The sequence below is a fragment of the Temnothorax curvispinosus genome, unplaced genomic scaffold (genome assembly GCF_003070985.1).
Source record: "Temnothorax curvispinosus isolate PA1 unplaced genomic scaffold, ASM307098v1 QBEX01009517.1, whole genome shotgun sequence".
Classification (NCBI taxonomy): domain Eukaryota; kingdom Metazoa; phylum Arthropoda; class Insecta; order Hymenoptera; family Formicidae; genus Temnothorax; species Temnothorax curvispinosus.
The window spans coordinates 252,246-272,591 of NW_020219297.1; the positions used below are offsets into that span (position 1 = coordinate 252,246).

Here is a 20,346-nt window from a genome sequence, read left to right on the forward strand (position 1 = left end):
TAAACGTAGAAAAACATCTGAATAAAAGTGAAGTCATCGTTGGCAGTTCGTTTGAAAACAAAGATGTGCGAAATTCTTTTCGAAGTGTTCAGGCTATGCGTAACAAACAATTCGCCAACCAGAACGCTACCGTTTGCTGACTTTATTAGCGAGATTAGTCATTCGAGTCACGTCTCCAAATTAACGTGTCACTCATTATTTAATAAGAAGCTCAAAATAAGTCGTAAGATGAGTATATATAAGAACGTAAAATGTCGCACAGTAATTCAGACCGAACTTCAGCGCTTATTAAGTACGATTTATGTCCGGCGCAACGCAATGAGATTCGCGACGTACTTCGCAATTGTTTTCGCGGTGCTTAACTTCATTAACGCCCTGCCACTTCCGCAATTTGACGATGGTAAGTTAGCTTCAACTTTATCCGATTACCAATTACTTACAAACTCTAATCATAGTCACAATTTTTAAATTCACAGATTTGCAAAATTTGTAGTTTGAAGATTATGACATACTAATACTCCTGAGAACATTTTCCAAAGAGAAATCTTGTGACTATAAAAATTAATATAATTCTATATATAGAAAAATTTATATTTTCATACATTTTAACCCTATAATAAAAAGAAAGGACTATAATATATATTAAAAAACTTAATTCCCTTTCTAAAGAATTTTTTTTACTAAATGAAAATTTAGATACAATAGTAATATAAATATATTGGTGTAATATCAGCGTATAAAGAAATGAAGTAAAGAAATTTGTTTCAGTGTTAATGCATCCTGAATAATGTGACTAAAGATACTGCATAGTTAATATTGTAATCTTCATCTTACAGGCGGTCGAGAAGAATTAGCTGCCAGAGACACGGCATACTACGGATTTCCATTCTTCTGGTACAGGAGACCTATCTATGACGACAATGACGATGACATTGTTAACGGAGGTCAAATTTTAGAGGGAAAGCGAAGATCATCTACTGTGTCTTATACTCATGTCGGGTAAGAAACATAATTGAAATTAATTTTGTAGATTTTGATTACGTATCCTCTATTCAATCTCGTTGCTTAAAAACACTCATTGTGACCGCAAAATTTACTATTTAAAGAGGAAGATATACTCTGTTGAGCATTTTATACGCATGTTTGTAAAGAAACATTAAACACCAAGTGGAAAATTTTTATTTTTATGGAACTCAAACTTCTGGTTCATTTTATTTTTAGTTCTCGTAATGAGCAATGAGCATCACATGCAAAACAAGCATTTTTAATTAAAAAGATGTCAGAGTATATTTAAGTAACAAAAAGTGAGCATTTAAGTTAAACACAACTATTATGAAGCGACTAACATGAAGAAAAATTATTTCTTTTAATAGTGCCGGCTGGGGTCGTTAAGAAGAAGCAGTTAGAACATTCAAGCGTAAATGTCCAGGGAACTTCACTAACTCGAGCTAACAAGCTGTATCTAACTTTTATATAACTTTTATATAGTATCTATTATTTAAAAGTTTATATAATGTATTATTTTCTACTATTTTCTTATTATTTTAAACATGTAAGAAATTTCTTTTTTTCCTAATACAAGTCACAAAAAATACAAGTGGCTCCTTTATATCTCTTGGTATTGTAAGCAAATTTCCTTATTAAATAAATACGATAAAATATAGTAATAATATTATTTGATACATTTCACGAATATCTAAAACTACAATAATCTTGAAGATCTCCGTCATCCCCCCCCCCCCCCCGAATTTATTTAAGAGGTTATCTCAATGAGTGGATAAACAATAATTAGTTCCCGCGGAAGGCTACAACTGCTGCAAGGACTCCATCACCTGCTAAACACATGGTCAAACATTTGCCTACATTGCAGCAGTATATATAAGCGATTGTGCGAAATACTAAAGGCCAGTGTCAGCTGTAAACTGAGAAGTAACAGAGCGTCAATTATCAATGGAACACCGCAGTCGTTTTCATTTTGTTCTCGCTCTAATAGGAACGATCGCAGTCACGTCAACACCTATAAGCAATTTTGGTAAGTAAACTTTTGAGTTAGATATCTGAAACGATATCTTAAAGAATCAAGAGTTCTACAACTCTTTGGAGAAAAGCCAGAATTCTATCAATTACTATCCAAAATTCTAAAAGTGGAATGCTGACGTTATAGACTTCCAAAAATCGCAATATTCGACGGATACTTGTCCACAGTGCCAAGAACAAAGATATTTTCAAATATTTGGAACTATTTGTAAATTATCGCGGATAAAAGTAATTATTCCATCTCTCAACTAACAAGAACGTTTGCAATGGCAATGTAGGGCGCAGAACTGTCTGGCAAAACGTCGGAAGACATAGTTTCTACGGACCGTGGGATATCTCGGTAAAACGAAACGGGGAATATATCGATTACAACGATTATGGTGTTCACCTCGAACAGTTCCGGCCTAATTCACCGGAGCTGCCATACGACGACGTGTCGATAGCTAACGGATATATTGACGCGTTGCCCTCGGATTATAGCGGTCTGTCGCAACTGAACACGCTACTCAGCTCTGTGGGCCTTGCTGATTTCCGCACTGGAGTTCGCCCTGCTGATTGGATCGACCGAAGTACCGATAGCTTGAAAGAACAGCATTGGGAGGATATTGCTTCTCACGAAATCGATGAAGATACGGAAGACTTCGACGATTTTGTGACTCCAATTGCAACGAGATAACAAAATTTTGTAAAGTTAAATGAAAAAAACAAAATATACATAATAAACTTTGCATATGCGATGTTATCCAAGTTTGTGACATTAAATTCATGAAGAGTTAAAATAAATATCGTTTCAATATTAATATAAATTTTTTTCAGTGTTAATTTATTTTATAACTAATCCTATCTCAGCACAATTTAAAATATAATTTTATCTGAAAATTTAAGAAACCTAAGATTATACACTACAAAAACGCTCTCTGAGAGTTGCGCTTTCATATTTCAGAAAACAATGCCAAAGAGATAAACACTATCTTTTTTAAGACTTGATCATAAATCCGACAATTAATGACGGTGGATTAATGAAACCGGAGGTCATCTTTAACCGTACGCGTACTGATTTTGAACGCGACAATCTTAACGAGTCCTTTGTCTTTAAAGTCGCTGTGTAGGCAAAGGTGGCGGCACGTTTCTCCAGAGACGACGACGTTGCCAGACAAAGTCGGAGAGGGTATATACCAACTCGCCGGGAAACCTCGCGACTCTCAGTAACGCAACGCTTAAATGGAGATTCTCGTGAATATTTAACGTAGTACTAAGAGGATGAGCTTTTCCGAAAGCTCAGTCGGCCGGTACAGAAGCGAACGACGAAGTTGCTCGCCTTCTTTTATCCCCAGTACTCGTTCCGCAAAACAAGTTGTAGTCAACTACAAAGTGGGCGCGGTTCCGCTTTTTTTCTTTCATATCAAGTGCGAACAAGTGCGAACAATTGCGGTTCGAGTACCGTCACGCGATTTTTATCATTATAGCTTATTACGCTCGCGGAGATTAACAAATATCTTTTTTACATTGTACAAAATTTCGATAATTGATAATTAATTTTAGTAAAAATTATATTAAAACATCTATCTTTCACACTTTATTACATTGTACGTATTCATTATTTCATCGTTTGTACCATTGTAACGTTCCAAGCGACAACAATAATTCTGCTCGCACAAAAACTGCAATGCATAAACTGTACTGCATCAGCGATAAAAGAAGAATTCCATGCAAAATAACCCGCAATCGCACACCTTTGACTAGTTCCAAATTGCACTTTCTCATCATGCAATACAAAATAGTGCGCCCCACGGCTACAATCACACAAATAAAAAATCAGGGGCGAAGGGTAAGGTAAATGAACGACAAGGAACGTGACAATACAGCAAAATACACACGTCGATGAATACTAGCACGAATCCTATGTTTTGTTCTGGAAAGAGTGAGCGAAACATTGCGGAGGGAGGGAATGAATATTCATATAGAAGATTGCACACTGATTAAATGCAAATTAAATTAATCTCTTTTCCAGCTGACCAAATGGTTCGCGGGGTATTCGTTAATTTGGGCGCGGCTCAAATGCCTCCGTACGTTTAAGCACGCTCCTCCTCCCGAGATTCATGAGATTACCACCATTTACCTCACTGCATGTAAAGTAACATCTCCATCGTTCCTATTTTATTTATTCACCATTAATTACCGAAAGCGCGAGAAAATTATGTTATCAATGTTTTATATATGTGCAATTTCTAGATTATCTTAGGTTAAAAATTAGCGAAAACTTAAGTTCGGTTTTCTACGCCTATATTCTTTTTAATTAGATAGAGAAATAAATAAGTTTCCGTTTGGCGTACTACAATAAAATTCGTTTAATTTAAATGGACCATTGATTTTGACAAAAGACACCTTTATATTTAAACGCTAGACCGAGTGACCACGCGAATATCAAAATACTCAAAATATATTTAGTGCTACTCTCAATTGTCCCTTTAACGTGTGCCTACATGCAGCAAACACGTTTTATTCTACTTGGATTAATGTTGACATCTCACATTCCTCAGGCCGACAGTTCTGACTTAATTTCCCGTCGACACGGAAATAACAAAGACGAATTTTGGTCGCCATCTCCACGGACGTCCACCAAGAGACTGCGCAAAATTTAATTCCTACCGTGAGATTTAATGCCGTTCCTTGACGCGCGAGCAAGCCCGTAATACTCGCTGATACGTTTATGCCGCGCGAATGAGAACGCGACGAGATGGATTTCAATTAAGTCAACGCAGACAATGAATTATATTCCTCAGTTCCTTCGAAAACGCTGGTTATTATTGCAAAAACGTCGTCAAGGTTGACTGTCCACGATTAAAACTTTGACGTCCAATAAAATGCCTTTGCACAAAAAATTTAAGTAAATCAAGTAGCTTCAAGATAGATTAGTTTTAGGAGTTAAAATTATGTAGTAAAAATGTCTTTTATATATAAAGATAAAAAATCGTATATTAAATTATTTTCACGTATTTTTAACTTATATACCTATATCAATATATCTGTATTTCAAAAAAGATATCCCGAAATATAAATTTTAAACAGCAAAAAAATCATCTTGAAATGGTTAATGTAAGCAATTCGCGCGTGAGAAGTAGAAACAGAGACAGTGTAAACTGAATCACGATGTTTATTCGTGGGATTCCTCATTACACCGCACCCTCATCATTTTATTAGCGAGCTTGTTTCCGTAATCACGTTCTTAAACGGAATGACTATCGTTTCTCCGCCAAGCGAAGGAAAAATCACCTACAATACGTGGACATGATAAACGCATGCTCCCGTCACCTTTCGATCCCTCACGGCCAAAGATAGTTCCGTGGTACGGTTGCCAGTAGAATAGAGGAAGATTTATGGCAAAAAAAAGAAAGTACCGCAGTCCATTTGTACGGCTTCTTGCATCTCTACATTCTCCCATACGCTCGTCATGAATGCCTGCAAATCTCTCAACCTTCGCGCAGTTCTTTTACCAACGAATCGGAACGGTGAGGCCAGCGACGGCCAAAGTGGCCTCTTTATCAGGACCTCGTGATTTGTCAACCGAACTTTGTTGGTGAGAATATGGTGAAGTGCAATAAAGACTCCCGACGGTGATGCCCTAAACGTGTTTGGAATTGCTTACTCCGTCTTTCACTTCTACCTGCATCTAACATAAGTACCAATGACTAATCACCGGAAAGATAATGAAAAAAGCAGCAGGTACAGCAAAGTGGATATCTCTACATTCCAGAAATACTGTCTCCCCAATTCAAGATTATTTTGGTGATAAAAAGAAACGCGAGACGGAAAGTATGATAACGCGGCTGCTACCAGACGTAATTATTTCATTTAAGATATGTAATATATATTCTTTCCACGTAAATCTTTTCATATTCGAAATAACATTTAGCAGAATTTATTAATATAGCATTTCCGCAATGTGTGATTGTAAATTTAGTTAAAATTTGCTCAATAGTAAAATTAGCGAAACAAACGAACAGAGACGAAGACGTAAAAACTAATAACGAACGCGTTTTCATTTTTTACATAAAAATTGTGCGGGCATAACTTCTTAGCCGCTCTTTCACGCCGCATTTGTTTATAAAGAGATTGACATTCCACCGAGAACAGCGAAACGCGATCCTATTCGCTCTAGCCATTAAGACTCGCGTCTCGAAGCAGGTGAAATGACATGGAAAACGAAATGCAAATTGCTTTTCTTTTCGATTTGACCGGGTGTGCAGTGTAGCGCGCGATTTATCGAGGATTCTGTATGCAACTACGCTCCACGATGGCATCTGCAACTTTTCTCATACATATTTTTCGCGCATTGCAAACGATACGGCGATACGTCGTCGTCTTCTGAAAAATTTGTTCTGTCTATCGGTTGACTGACGATTTGGGACTGGCGCGGAGAACATCGTGCGAATAGAAAAAATCGTTAAAAAACTTTATACTTTGTATCGCGAAAACTTTTTTCAACTTTTTCATAATTTTTTAATAATTCGTATTTTTAATGTTTTATATTATATGTCGACATTATATTCTGTATTCTGCTGATACGCGTACGTTAAATTAAAAATATTTGAAAGTATCAGGTATCAATAGCTTTCCACAAATATACGCATACAACATACCATTTATCGATTACACAGAACATCCTCAATTATTTTCTAGTGTTTGTTACGAGAACAATATCTAAAAATATCGAGGCGTTCAATTTTCCATACAACGTAAAAATAGTGATCCAAGAGTAGAAATTATTTTTGAAATTGTGAGTAAGCACATCAATATTTTCAAATGTGCACATATTTTAAAATGCGCATAAATTGTAAATTTATAATTTTTACTTTCCAATGTGCTGGCTAATTACTTTATCGCTCTTAATCGACATATGCTAGTAATTCAGTACTTATAATTAATGCGTGACGGGTATTACTTAATTAATCCCTCTCCAATAAAAAATAACAGAATTCGTTTATTCATTAAAATCTTTTATCCGACACTCATAACGTAAAGTGTTATGTATGACGCGATCGATGTATCTGTTATTTTTCCCATATAATAATTATGGATATTTACAATTTTACGCGCACAATTATCTTCAAATTATTATTATTCATGAGCACTGTTATATTTTAAATTATAAATTGTTGCCTCATTAATTCATAATTTTAATATTAATATCAATTATACGCCAGATAGTCGTAGCTAATATCGTTCGCGATAAAATTATAACACAAACGACGACGGCAATTTCGCGTCCGACGAAAAGCGTGGACAGTGTACCGTATACGTGGATCGATCCCCTCATTATATCGCTATACAAATACACAGACACACATGGCGCGCGCGTTGTTATACACCCGCTACGTATAAAAATATGTAAGCCCTATAAATGCAGGTATGACGTACGTATGATTTACCTGCGCAAGAAAATAGTTTTTTAGACGATATAGATTTTCGTTGACGCAGCGAGTCGACGAAGCGCAACGATCGCAGCACAATTATAACTATCGATTCCACTGCTATTTATACCGGTATTCATCCGATACCTCGTATTAAAAGACCGTTTCATTTTTTAAATCAGGTAAAGTTTACTTTAACTTTCAATGCGCAGGAAATACCTATCAACCAATTCCCGCCTATCATCGCGCGCGCACGGACATTTATCTCTATACATTTGTATCTTATTTCATCTGTTATATTCCCGTACTATGTTCAGTTATCTTAAGCACTCACCTTGCGAATAGATCGGAAACTCTCCGTCACTGTGGCTGTGGGTAAGCATGCCCGTGGAGTAAAACTGCCACAAGGCGCGTTTTCTGCTCTCCTCCGACGTACCCGCGAGAACCTCGTCGTCGTCGGCGAGGCCTAACAAACTCACCACTTCCGAGAGCGACAGATTGGCGCAGCGACCGCTCACCGAGGTGAGACACACACGAGAGCAAAAGACGAATTAAAAAACGACCGCGCGCCACGCTACGCTTATCTCTCTCTCGGCCCTTATCCCCACCCCACCCTACCGTTCTGAGACGGAGCGCGCGACACTCACGTGCGTATACACACACAAACAATACTGCGAAGAAAATGACGACTTGTTTAAATTCGCAGCCTAAAACACGCGGAATCTTTAAACGACACTGACAAACTTATCCGATTCGTAACGAATGACGCAGTCTAACACTCTCGTTCCTCAAATCTTTTCAACCGTCAGAATCGTTTGTTCGTACATTTCTCATGCGATTCTTTCATTGTCCGAGTCTCGTTTGATCAAGTTACAGTGACACTGGATTCCGACGTAAGTACCGTTCTTTTCAATGTCGTCGTTTCACTGTGAAACGGTCGACAATGGCGATGGCACGACGATGGATCGACAGCATCTTAAAAAATTGGAAAGGAAAAGGTATCGGGAAATTTTCACGTATCGGAAAAAATCGAAGCGTCAATAAATTTCTCTCCTATGCGCAGAATTGAGACTATAATTTATTTTAACAATTAAGATCGGCAATTTCTCGATTTTTCGAGCTTCTATATCTATCTCCTTCTCTATTTTTCTCGGCTTTTATTTTCTTTTCACACGTTACGGTACTTGGCTGAAAAATTGCAAGCTGAATATCCTACCTCTGAAAAATGTGGCAATACGAATCGAATACGGTTCCCATAACAAGCGGTACTCGATAGACGATATATATCGATTGTATCAACATTTGACCTCGATACAATTATCTAACCGAACGGGCACATATTATACGGCGATTGAAAGCGCGACGGTTTTGACGGCTGTCATTGGGTGTTATTGCTAGATAGCAAATCAATCCCAATGCATATAATTAACGCACAATTTCGATTTCAAATTATTATTTGAAATGATATCGTCAATGAATATTCATAAAATAAAGCGTAGCTTTAGATCCGGCCGTGCAAATGACATTGAAACAGAAAATATCGAGGCGAAATTATTAATGATTTATTCATTATGACATCGTTAAAATTATTTTATAAGTCCGTACAAAAAAAACATCAATAATGGTCATTTCTTTGCTCAAATTAAAATATAATCTAAATTATTATTTTTTGCTCCTTTGCGCAATATTTATTATATCGTTTGCCATTATTTAATGTGTGAAATTAGTATTATTAATAATCTAATCCGAAATAATCACTCATTTATTATTCTTATGCACGTTATTATTAAAAACAACAATTTTATACCCTTTTTTTAATATTTTTGAAAAAAACATTTTATTATTTCGTCTTAAATATGACAGTTTAATATGTCAATATGAAATTTTATCTCTATAAGAACCATTAATTTTCCGTAAACATGTTTGCTTCTCGCCTTTCGTATAGCGACGATGAAACTTTTAACAAATCGATGCGAATGGTTCCAAGTCGCGACGAAGGCTGAAGAGGGAAGATGCGCCGCCGTCAAAATATCGCGTTCGTTATTCTGATTGATTAAATAAAAACCAACTCTGTCTACACAACGCGGTCGACGGTCGACCGTTTCTGTATGTGTAAAATTAACACGACGCTATTTATACGTCAAAGCGCGCCAGGTTGATCGATAGTTCGCGGACTGGAAGGGTCCAACGAGAAATTGAACCGCGCCTTTGTTGGCGGAGAGAAGCCAACCTCCTTCAGACAAATCGAAAATCCGATGTTAATTAGCGATCTCCAATTGTTCCCTATGTTTAATTTCAATTCGCGGCTTTGTCCGGTTCTTTCTCGATAACATTGACTATTCCAATTTATCGGCCGCAATACCAATTGCTTATTTCTATCTATTTTTCAGCGATGTTGTCTGCACCAAATTCGCGGTTATGGTACACTGAATTTTGTTTACTAGTCATTATTTTTAATTGTTAAGTTTTAAAAAACCATTAAATAAATTGACGGATAGCACGCACGGATCACATGAGATGAGTTATCAAAAAAATAATTATCTGGCATAGCAATATGTTACAAACGTAAAATATAGTTTATAGAAAGTGTCCAAAAGCATCTTAATAAGCGCACATCGACAATGCGATCGTTTTCGATATAAACCTCGATTTCACAACAATTTTAATGAACCTTTTTACGTCCGCGATAATTCTGGGATCAAAACACAATTATAATTTCATCAATTCTTTCTAAAGTTTATAAATAACGTACGAATGTAAAGTCTGCTCCAGATACTTCGTTCATTGAAATTCATAACGCTCGATCCTATACCGTGCGCGGCGACATAAGTGAAAAGAATTTTCATGTCATTTCTCGCGGATTATCGACGCTTCGATTTTCGGAATTCGCGATTTTATACATCGATCACAGATTCTTGGCGGTTTGAGTAAGATGCGATCGTATATTTACCAACCACTTCCATATCCTTAGATGGTGGCCGAGCGCGATTGTCCTCGATCTATCATCGTTACCATCGCGCTCTCCGTCACATGCAGCATCCGCGAGAATCCTGTTCCGTCGTTTCCTTCAATCGACCTTATCGATCACGAACGTTTCCTTCCTTCGCGAAAACACCACTATTAAATATGCACCAAACTAATCTCCCTAAATCCACCCACGTCGAGCGATCGCTCGCATGATCGTGACTGACGTTCTATCGTCGCACGACGCTCACAGGAACCGGAAACACGACGACCGATCGCGAGAACAATCGCGAATCCAATAAAGCAAACGTCGGGAACGTCGAGCGTCGGGATGAGGAAACGTGCGTCCTACGTGCGACGGAGCGGGAAGGACTTTCGTCCAGGACGGGTTCGATGCGCGCACTGGGGATGAGAGAGAACCTAGGGAGCAACCCGGCGGAAGAGAGAGGGAGGCTTCGATGTTGGGCGAGAGCGAGAGAGAAAGTCGGAGAGAGATAGCGCATCGACCCACCAAGTGGAGAAAAGGAGAGCGAGGGCGGCCAAACGGCGCAAGCTTAAGCTCGGTTACCGGGCTTCGAAATACGCATATATCGCCTGCCCGCCCGCGCGCTCATGTACATACACTGTGTACGCAATCGTTAACTGTTCATATCCTAAGTTTATATCCTACGTTGCGTATATCCTAAGTAGCGTATTAAAAGTATTGAAACTGCTTTTATCGAGAACAAAAATCCGGTCTATCGTGTAATTGTGCTTCGAATTCACGCACTTTGCGCTCCGATACGAGCTGAACTTAAATCTTTGATATTCCGATCAAATTTTGTAATTCTAACAAAGATAAGGATTCTCGATAAAAGAAATCGTGCCGTATCGGAAATGCGGAAGATATTCTCGATAATACCATAACTCCAATTTCAATTGCCTTCGATCTTTTTATATCAATCGCAATACGTTTTTCTAACGGTACCTCTGCCATATATCTCGAAGAAACAGATAAACCGTTTTCTAACTCTGCCTCAAATACGTTAGTTTGCAGCCGTATAATGCAGATATCGCAAACAATAGATATAAGCAGACTAACACGGATTATTCCAAGATTAAGACATTCATATTACATTCGCGGCCATAGCGCGAGACTTGGAGTGTCCGGGGGGATTCAATCGACTATGCAGATTCATCTCACTGCAGTCACGACAGTGTCCTCTCATATGGAATATCGCACAATCCTCTTATCGGCGTCGCGCTCGATACTTCCTGCTCACTCGTGCAGGATCGCGTGCGACACGCGAATCTACTCTAGCGCGAATCCGATGCGTCGATTACGGTTTAGCGGTTTAGCCGAAACGTGCCGTCTTTTACACGCTAAGTACGCTGCGCGCGGACTTTTCGGATGCCTGCAGGAGACGGATCAGGGTCAAGGTTGTCCTTTCAGAACGGTAGAAGTAATCGGTGGGCGGTGACGTAATTTACGACCGTTTCGACGCCCCCGCATTTCACCCTCGACCCCTCGACATTACTTATCGACTGCCGTAGCCCCGAAGTTACTAAAATCAGAATCGTACCGTTCACCCACCCACTTTGAAACCCGAGAGATGGAAAACGCGGAAGGATCTTGAATTTATGATGAGATCTTATACGCATACGAAGAGGAGCAAAAAAGAAAGTCAGCGACAGCTGGATTTCGTCAGAATAATAATGACGAACGTGGGTGAATACGGCGCGCGCGTATTGGTGATGTACCTTTTCAATAGATTTTTCCTACATAGTTATTGCGCCAAAAGCTAAATTCTCTGAATATTCTCACGCCCTTTCAACGCAGTCGAATTCAGCAAAATAGGTATTTCGTTATTAATAACAAGCTGTTCTATATATTCTGAATTTCGAATTTTCTGACAAAGTCGAGGATATTTGAAGAAATCTTCGATAAAATCTTTGATTTCACGCACCTTGCTGAACAATTCAATTGTTAAAATACTATAATATTTGAATGTACATATCTCAAATATTCTTTTCATGGCATGAACATTGGTGCGTTATGTAAAAAGTGAAAAATAAAAATTCTCATTAGAGATTTTGTCAAAGATTCTTCTAGTGAGCGCAAAATTAAAAATCTAGATTAAAAATGTTTAAAATAACTCGCTCTTAAATATTCCTCTCACAAGCTCGTGAATAGTTTGTTAGTAAAGATTGAAACTGGGTTTTTAAAATTAGATCCGGAATTTAATTGCGCATTTCTGACCGATTTTGTTATCGACTTCGTGTAGTTTTTTTTTTTTAGAATCGCTTAAAAACGCGTGCGGTTTTCTTTAAACCAAATGTGATTTTTTAAAACGCATATAAAACGCATGCCGCTTTTTTAAAGCACGTGCGTTTTCTTTAAAACCATATGTCTTTTCTTTAAAACCGAGTGCAATTTTTAAGCTACAAACAAAAACCACACAAAGTCGACAAATTCGGCCCAAATGCATAACTGAATCCCAGCTCTGGTTTAAATGTCCATTTAAAGAACGTTCTACAAATATACTTCTTATTGATTCGTTCAATAAGTGAATGATAGACACGAAATTAAAGATTTAATTAGGAATGTGTTTCTGATGGTAATTTCACAAATATTTTTGTATTTTTTTACCGATATTTTGATCTCGAACCGTCTGGTTCGAACCGGCAGATTCAGTAAAAAAACGCAAAATTACAGTTGATAAAAAATATTTTCATTATTAAAAAGAAAATGATAATGTTATGTTAATATAAAATCGTCACTCACCGATATCGCCGTTAATTTGCTTGGTTTGCTCCTTGTCTGCAGCCTCACTCACAACAGTCTTTGTATTCTCCTCCACTAAAAACATATACGATTTCTGCATTAATTACCGTGTAAGCTAAAGCTAAAGAAAAAGATCTTACAAGGCGCTAAGTATCAAAATTAACATTTCGTGAGCAAATTTAATGACATAAAAATCTATGTATTATATTAAATGACTATATATTAAATGATCGAAAATAAGCATGGAAAAATTGTATATTTTTATAATTAAAAAAGTGTCATTTTTACTTTCGCTAACATATCTAAATTAATATACCTAATATTTATCAGGTATAAAAATTTATATATGTAAATTTTGCTTGTGATTCACATTAGTATAATTAAGATTATGTAAATACGTAACACATATTTCAAATATAATGCAAAAATTATGCAGGTTTGTTATTATTCAAATTTACAGACTGTTACTAATCAGTGCAGTTTCTCTGGAGAATTAACTTCATATAGTGTCCTCTATGGAGAGTGGTATGTATCACAAAAGCAAAAGATTATTAATAACTTTACAATGATGTACAACTTTTTAATTATTTATATCTGCAATTATCCCGTTTTTTTTTTAAGTCAAAACATTTTTCACAAACAAGAATTGCTTCATAAAATGTATTTAATGCAACGCGTGTTACCATAATATCAGCAGGCAACTGCAATCGCGATAATACCAACCGCCACGTATGCATAACTTTATATATGTTTCACAGAGTGACAATAATTAAAATTTTATTATACACAGTATATTTACATATGTCAAGTTAAAACAATCTGAATAAATCGTCTTTTTAAATTGTACCTAATGACAATAATTGCTTGAAATTTACACATATGGGAGCAAATTTTTATTTTTATTTCTAATAAAAAATTTGATTTGCAATAATGTTAAAAAACAGTAAAAATTTATAAAACATTATCAAAATTTGCAATAAGGATATGTGTACGGATCGTATAAAAATCATAGTTTGCAGTACTTGAAAAAATCGCGAAAATATCAGTGCCAAAATAAAGGAAAGTGACACTGCAACGAACAAGGCAATAAAACGCCGAAAGAAACTCGTTGCATTTTATTTTTTATAACATATATATATATATATGTCTCTCTTTCCTTTTGCTACCTGATTCGCTTGCGACAGGCCAGAACGCTTAGAATATTTCGCGAGCTACGTAAGAAATATTTTTCTTAGTGAAAAATCTTAGTGAAGAAAGAAGGATAATATAGAATTCAATAATCTCGAATAGAATACAAAATGTATAAAAAGTGCGTAAATTATTTCAAATCAATAGAACAGGCACGAAAAAGTGCAACCTAATTTATCTCGGTTAGAAATATTAATCGTCGATCAAAACATTAAGAATTAGAGAAAAATAAAAATCAAAGTCGATTTATATACAGACGTAGCATAAACTTTCTGAGAAAAGGTGCATCAGGTAATATCTTTCAAGATATATATAAATCTGAAATATTTATCTATTACGATCAATCGTTGCGTGCACTGATAAAGTCATAAGCTGACTCAGATGGACTCTTCAATCTACTGGCTATTCAATATATTTACTAATAAAATTTATCTATCGGAGAGATATCGCTGGACAACTAACTCATAGCTTTTCCAAAACCGAAAATGTATTAAAACGTATGACCAAATGTTGCTCAATAATCGTATATGTTGCAAGTAAACATTCTGTAGTAATTATCGACTGTATCTCGTTTAACACATGTTAAATAAAAACTGGATAAAATTGCAAGTCGAAAGTTCAGTCGAAAGTTGTTTATACCTTCTAAACGCGCCGTTCATTTGCACTTATTTGAGAGCAATCTGTGCCAACATCCGCTTTTCCCAAGAAATTACTTTTACCAGAATTGACAAAATTAAATTAAGATTAATATTTCTAAATGCGTAAAATAGTGGATTAAATCAGCTGTTTTAATAATGCCTACGTCGCTAAGTACTCGTCATAACACGACTCATCAATTTTTATCGTTCTTGAGCGTGCGGCGTGAACTATGTAAAATATTACAGGAAAAATTTGAGATATTGCCGCATGGAATATTATTTCTGCTTCCGCATGTATTTTAAATTAAATTTAGCGTCAGTATTTAATAAATCCAAACTTATTATGATTTATAATTAACGATTGAAGATTACAATTACAAAAATATAACTTCTTTCTTTTTAAGAAATAATAATAAAAAATCATATTGAGAATCAAAATTAGTCCTACATCCTCCTCTTTACATAATGATATATTGCCTGTTTGCATAACTATTTACATAAGTGACATGTTGAACTGCTCAGGGGGGCCTTTGATTAACAAAGTAAAACTACATTGTCGTAACCCTGTCTAAATGTCAAATCTGACTCCATGAAAATATTTTAGCATATTTTAGCATTCTTAACTTCGACCGAAGCTTTCGAGACACGAGAAAACGCGCTCCCGGGGAGTCGCGGCATCTCGCTACACACCTGTCCGGCATGCAAGAGCGCTCCTTCGTGCCACTTGTTGCATGGCCACGCTCGACGCAATCGTATTTAAATAAAACGGCTCGGCGAAAACTGGAGCGCGCGCGGGGCGCCGTTTTGAGAGCGGTCCTACGTACCAGGACGGCCGGACGGGTCCTCGTCCCTCGGGGCCCCCGATTCCGAGATGGTCGGCTGTTGCCCGGACGCGGCACCGGTCACCGTGTCTGCCACTACCGCGGAGTCGCGCGTTTCGGCCATTTTCAGGTTAACTCCCGCACGCCGTTGTCAATTCCGCACGGTACGGGACACGAGGCACGGCACGGCGCGGCGCAACGCGACGCGGCGGCCACTTTACCTCGTCGGCTCGCCGTGCATTCGAACTCGGGCCTCTTTTTCGAAACTTCCACGCACGGCCAGGCGCCAGGCCCGCGATACTGGTGACGCGCCGACGTCACACGAGATGGCGGCAGCGTCCGGCTACTCCGGCAGCCGGCTCCGCGTCCGTTCGACATCTTGCGGATATATTCGAACGGCGCGAGCGATGCCCTGTCGGCCCCGCGTTCCCGCGTACCGATTACGATCGAATATGACGAGCCGCGACGACGAATTCGAATCCGAGACGGCCTCGACGCGCCGATGTACCGACATATCGCGCGATCACAGATTAGTTGCGCACGAAATTATTCTGGCACGGGTAGCGTAATGTAAGCTGTCGAATTTCCGAGCGCCCGCGTCGGCAAAACGAAGCGGACGCGCTTCCGCCATTTTTACGCCGTTGCCGTTTGGCGTTTGGCGTTCCCGACGCGATGCGATAGACGCCGGTTACGAGTATCGAAATGCGTATCAAGTCGCGTTCCCGCGAGCTGCTTTATACATCAAAATGATCGCCGTCACTCAATTCGGCACTTCCGATACTTATTTGCACGCAAAATTCACCTTGACCGGTAGAAAGATACGACGAAGGCAGAGCGTCGAGAGACACGTACGCGACCCGACAAGTTTCGTTTCGACCGCGCGAACTGCCATGAAGTTGGCGCGGATGCCGCGGATTGATGACGCGATGCCGTTCCTTCTAGAAGCATTTGAAAATTTCGAGCATGCATTATCGCACGATAATGAATCAAATATACGTATGAATTGTTATTTACAGTCGAGCTATGAAAAGAAAATCGTTAGAAGTCTGCGAACAGACCGAACAACAGCAGATTTTTAGTAATTTGAGGATATTAGATGCCACTTTACTTGGGAGTCTTTACGATACTCCAAACTGCGCGCGATACATCAGGTCATTTTACGTCATGTTACGTCACATCATGCTATATTTCGTGATCACATCATATCGCGAAAATAGTACAACACATTTTATGTCGTCTCGTAAAACGACAGTTTTGCCAAGTAAACTCCATGCGATCGTAATGTTACTCGTACGATTACTCTTCGACAAATTAATCGATGTCGATGAGTTAATGGAATGCTATTTATGCAATGACGTGCGACAATATACATCGCAAAAAATATGTTCAAAAAGCACGTTAAAACGTAAAAAATGTGCAATAATACGAGAAACAAGCGGTAACGCGTAATGCAACAACGCGAGAAATATGTGATAGCCGCTATTGTCGTTTATATTCGTTTCGTCGATTAGGGTCCGGACACACTTTTTCGTAACAGTAACAATAAAGTTTCGACCAATCGCGTTGCTTGAATCGGGAACGTACGGCCGTACGGCGATGTATCATGTCGATGGTACGAACGTATGACAATTTCGTCAAATGAGAGTGAACAAAAACATAATAAAACCTGTCGAAATGTAATAAGGCAGAAATTAAACAAGCTCGCAACGCTATTTGATTAAAAAACCAAATAGAATCAAAGTATCAAAGGTTTCGATACAGTAATGCTGGGTCTACAATGCGAGTCGCAAAGTCGTGAGTCGCAAGAATTGACCAATCACAATCGAATTTGAGGAGAATAATCGACTGTGATTGGTCAATTCTTACGACTCACGATTTTACGACTCGCATTGTAGACCTAGCATAAATCAATTGTTTCTCGTATTATTGCATATTTCCTACTATACGTTATAGCACACTTTTCGGATATATCGTGCTGGCACAGAGCTTGCAAACGTGACATGCGACATTTTGGCAGCAAAGACCAAACAGTCTTCAACGCAGATTGTCTTTTCGGTTTTCGTCATCAATATGCCATCATGTTATGTTTGTATAAGTAACGTACAAAAGCTTAATATGATGTATTATTGATGATAATCTGGGGCCCGATTCTCTAACGACAAACGTATGCGTAAACTCTGCTCTAACAGAAAAGCTGCAAGCTTATTGGCTAAAAACTGTGCGATAGCCAATCAATTTGCAGCCTTTCTGTTAGAGCAGAGTTTGCGCATACGTTTCTCGTTAGAGAATCGGGCCCCTGCTGCGATTCCTGCTCGAGCAGATTGCCAATCTGCAATTGCTACGAGACAGTACTTCTATATCTATCTTATCAAGATTATTTCAACATCTCAGACACGTACGCATATCCTACTCAAATATCAGTTACATGCAAAATCATCTTTCATAATTCACATTTGAGAAGTGATTTCGTATTACTTTCCACTATTTCGACTCGCCAAAATGTGGATCTCGCGCATGATTTATCGTCAGGAATTCTGAATTTAATGTCGTATCAACGTAAATAGTTTAGAAAGGGAATATCTCACGAAGATGCTCATCAGAGCGACCATGTAAAATATCGTGCAAATTAATTATATTACGGCAATTCAGAGTCATTTCATTGTGTTCTATATCATTTACTCGCCAAAGTATCATACGCGAATTATCAAGATTATCGAATGCAGTTTCTTGCATCAAATATTGCGTTAATTGCCCACGATAATTAACCATATCGTACTCTATCATTTTCTGCATTTCAAGTCGCGATCAGTTATATCATTCAGATCGCAAAAGAAGCTTTCTCCCGAAGCGTACTGGAAATACCCTAGAAATACCCTAATTCTTTCAAGAATTTTCTCTTAACATGAAAATCCGGCTGCAACAGTCAATTTCGTCATCGACTGTCCTAATATTTCGGATTTCGATCATATTCGTCTAAATATCATCGCACGGGAAGCCATTTTGTGTACATTTTGCATTTTATTGGAAAGTAGGCTCGCTACGTAGATTGCTAGATAGACTCGTCACATAATCGGGCGATATTTTGAAAGTCGCCACCTGATTGGCTCGCCGCATCGTCATCCGAGAATCGCAAGCATTTCAAATCCGTGCAGTCAACGGAACGCGCCGCGAGCCGCGAGTCGCGAGTGGTTCAGTGGTCGCGAGACGCGGCACTTCGGGTTCGGAAAGTCGTACCGTATTTTTGGCAATTTCGGCTCGCCGAGGGCGAGGATCGTGCGCGAGCTATCGTCGGGAGTGCCGAGGGTAACGTCGCGCATTCGCGAGCTCGTTCGTAGCGCCGGAGTAACCGCCGAAAGCAACGCGTATCGCGAAGTCGGGAGCTCAGGAGCAACCCCGTCGAGGTAAGGAGTAACGCGATGTCGCGAATCCGCCGAGTTACGACAGTTCGGAGTCGAATTCGTCGCGTTTTACGCTCTTAACGCGCCGAAAATAAGCATCGCGAGCTAATTGTCATCGGGAACGTCGTACAAAGCGTCATTCATTCGTTATCAGCTAGAGGATCGCAATCGCGACCATTAGCCGCCATTAACTCCTTACAGCAGCTCCCGTCTCCCGTCTGCAATTGCATTTTCAATCTCGCAATCAGTTACGGAGCAGGAACAGCTTCCTAATTAGGCCACCTTCGTACTTGTGGCGCTTTCAAACCGCCGCGAATAGATTTCGCGCGCGCGACCGGGCCGGGAGTGCCGGGACTGCCGGGAGTGAAGTGCGGGTGTCGTGCGTCGTGCGTATTAAATATCGCGATTATATCCCGATCCGTACCGCCGTACGTCCCGTCGTAACCGCGATCGGGCAACCGTAACTCCGATTCGCTCCGTATTTCCCTGAGAGTGGACTTCGCGCGCGAGTCATTGTAAAGTGCGGAGAGTAAAATGTGCGCATGCCGCGTACAGGATGAAACGTAAGGTAAGGTGAATATGCGTAATGTGGTGTATGATATGATGTATAATACAGTGCATTTGTTATAGATTGTCAAGTGTTGTGCAACGACCGCGGATATTTCGCTAGATCCTTCCCCTCGAGCTCGACGTCTCGACAAGGGAGCAAGTGATGGAAGTAAGCGATTGTAGCGACGTTGGACGCATCGATCGGAGCAGTAAGCAGTAGGACATCGATGCAGCCGATGCAGGATCGTCGCCGTAATGGTAAGTGCTGTTTATTATATTATCGACGAAGCCGTTGTTAGCGGCTGCAGATGGCGACATTATAACCTCTTCGCGTCGATTCGTCTCGCAAATTCGGGATGCAACAGATGGCGTCACCATAACTTCTTCGCGTCGGGTATTGATTTTTTCCCAATTTCTATAAAAACTTCAGTCGGATATCGAGCGACCGATTTAAATAATTAAAACCCAGGAAATGATTAAAGATAATCTGTCTGGATCAGCTACAAGTTCAAATAGATCCACGAAATATGGGAAATACGATTGCTATATTAACGTGAAATAATACATGTCGAGAGT

At 38.9% G+C, this 20,346-nt stretch overlaps 2 protein-coding genes across 4 annotated transcripts in view; one reads left to right on the plus strand and one right to left on the minus strand.

The window, feature by feature from the left end:
- LOC112459078 (phosphatase and actin regulator 1) overlaps positions 1-16,026 on the minus strand; it is a 210,325-nt gene extending 194,299 nt beyond the window's left edge. The window contains exons 1-2 of one of the 3 annotated variants that reach the window (XM_025022986.1): positions 15,827-16,026; positions 13,177-13,251 (exon numbers count right to left, since the gene is read on the minus strand). In XM_025022986.1, coding sequence (XP_024878754.1) covers positions 13,177-13,251; positions 15,827-15,947 — 196 coding nt within the window. In that variant the 5' untranslated portion in view covers positions 15,948-16,026. Of the gene's footprint in view, positions 1-7,782; positions 8,424-10,398; positions 10,801-13,176; positions 13,252-15,826 lie in introns of those variants that run through there. The other 2 variants (XM_025022989.1, XM_025022990.1) reach the window with 2 other exon arrangements.
- Positions 1,911-2,814, plus strand: LOC112459083. Its single transcript, XM_025023001.1, has 2 exons — positions 1,911-2,032; positions 2,316-2,814. Exons 1-2 carry the CDS (start codon positions 1,951-1,953, stop codon positions 2,711-2,713), a joined length of 480 nt encoding a protein of 159 aa, XP_024878769.1. The 5' UTR covers positions 1,911-1,950; the 3' UTR covers positions 2,714-2,814.
- Positions 16,027-20,346: the final 4,320 nt, after the last annotated feature.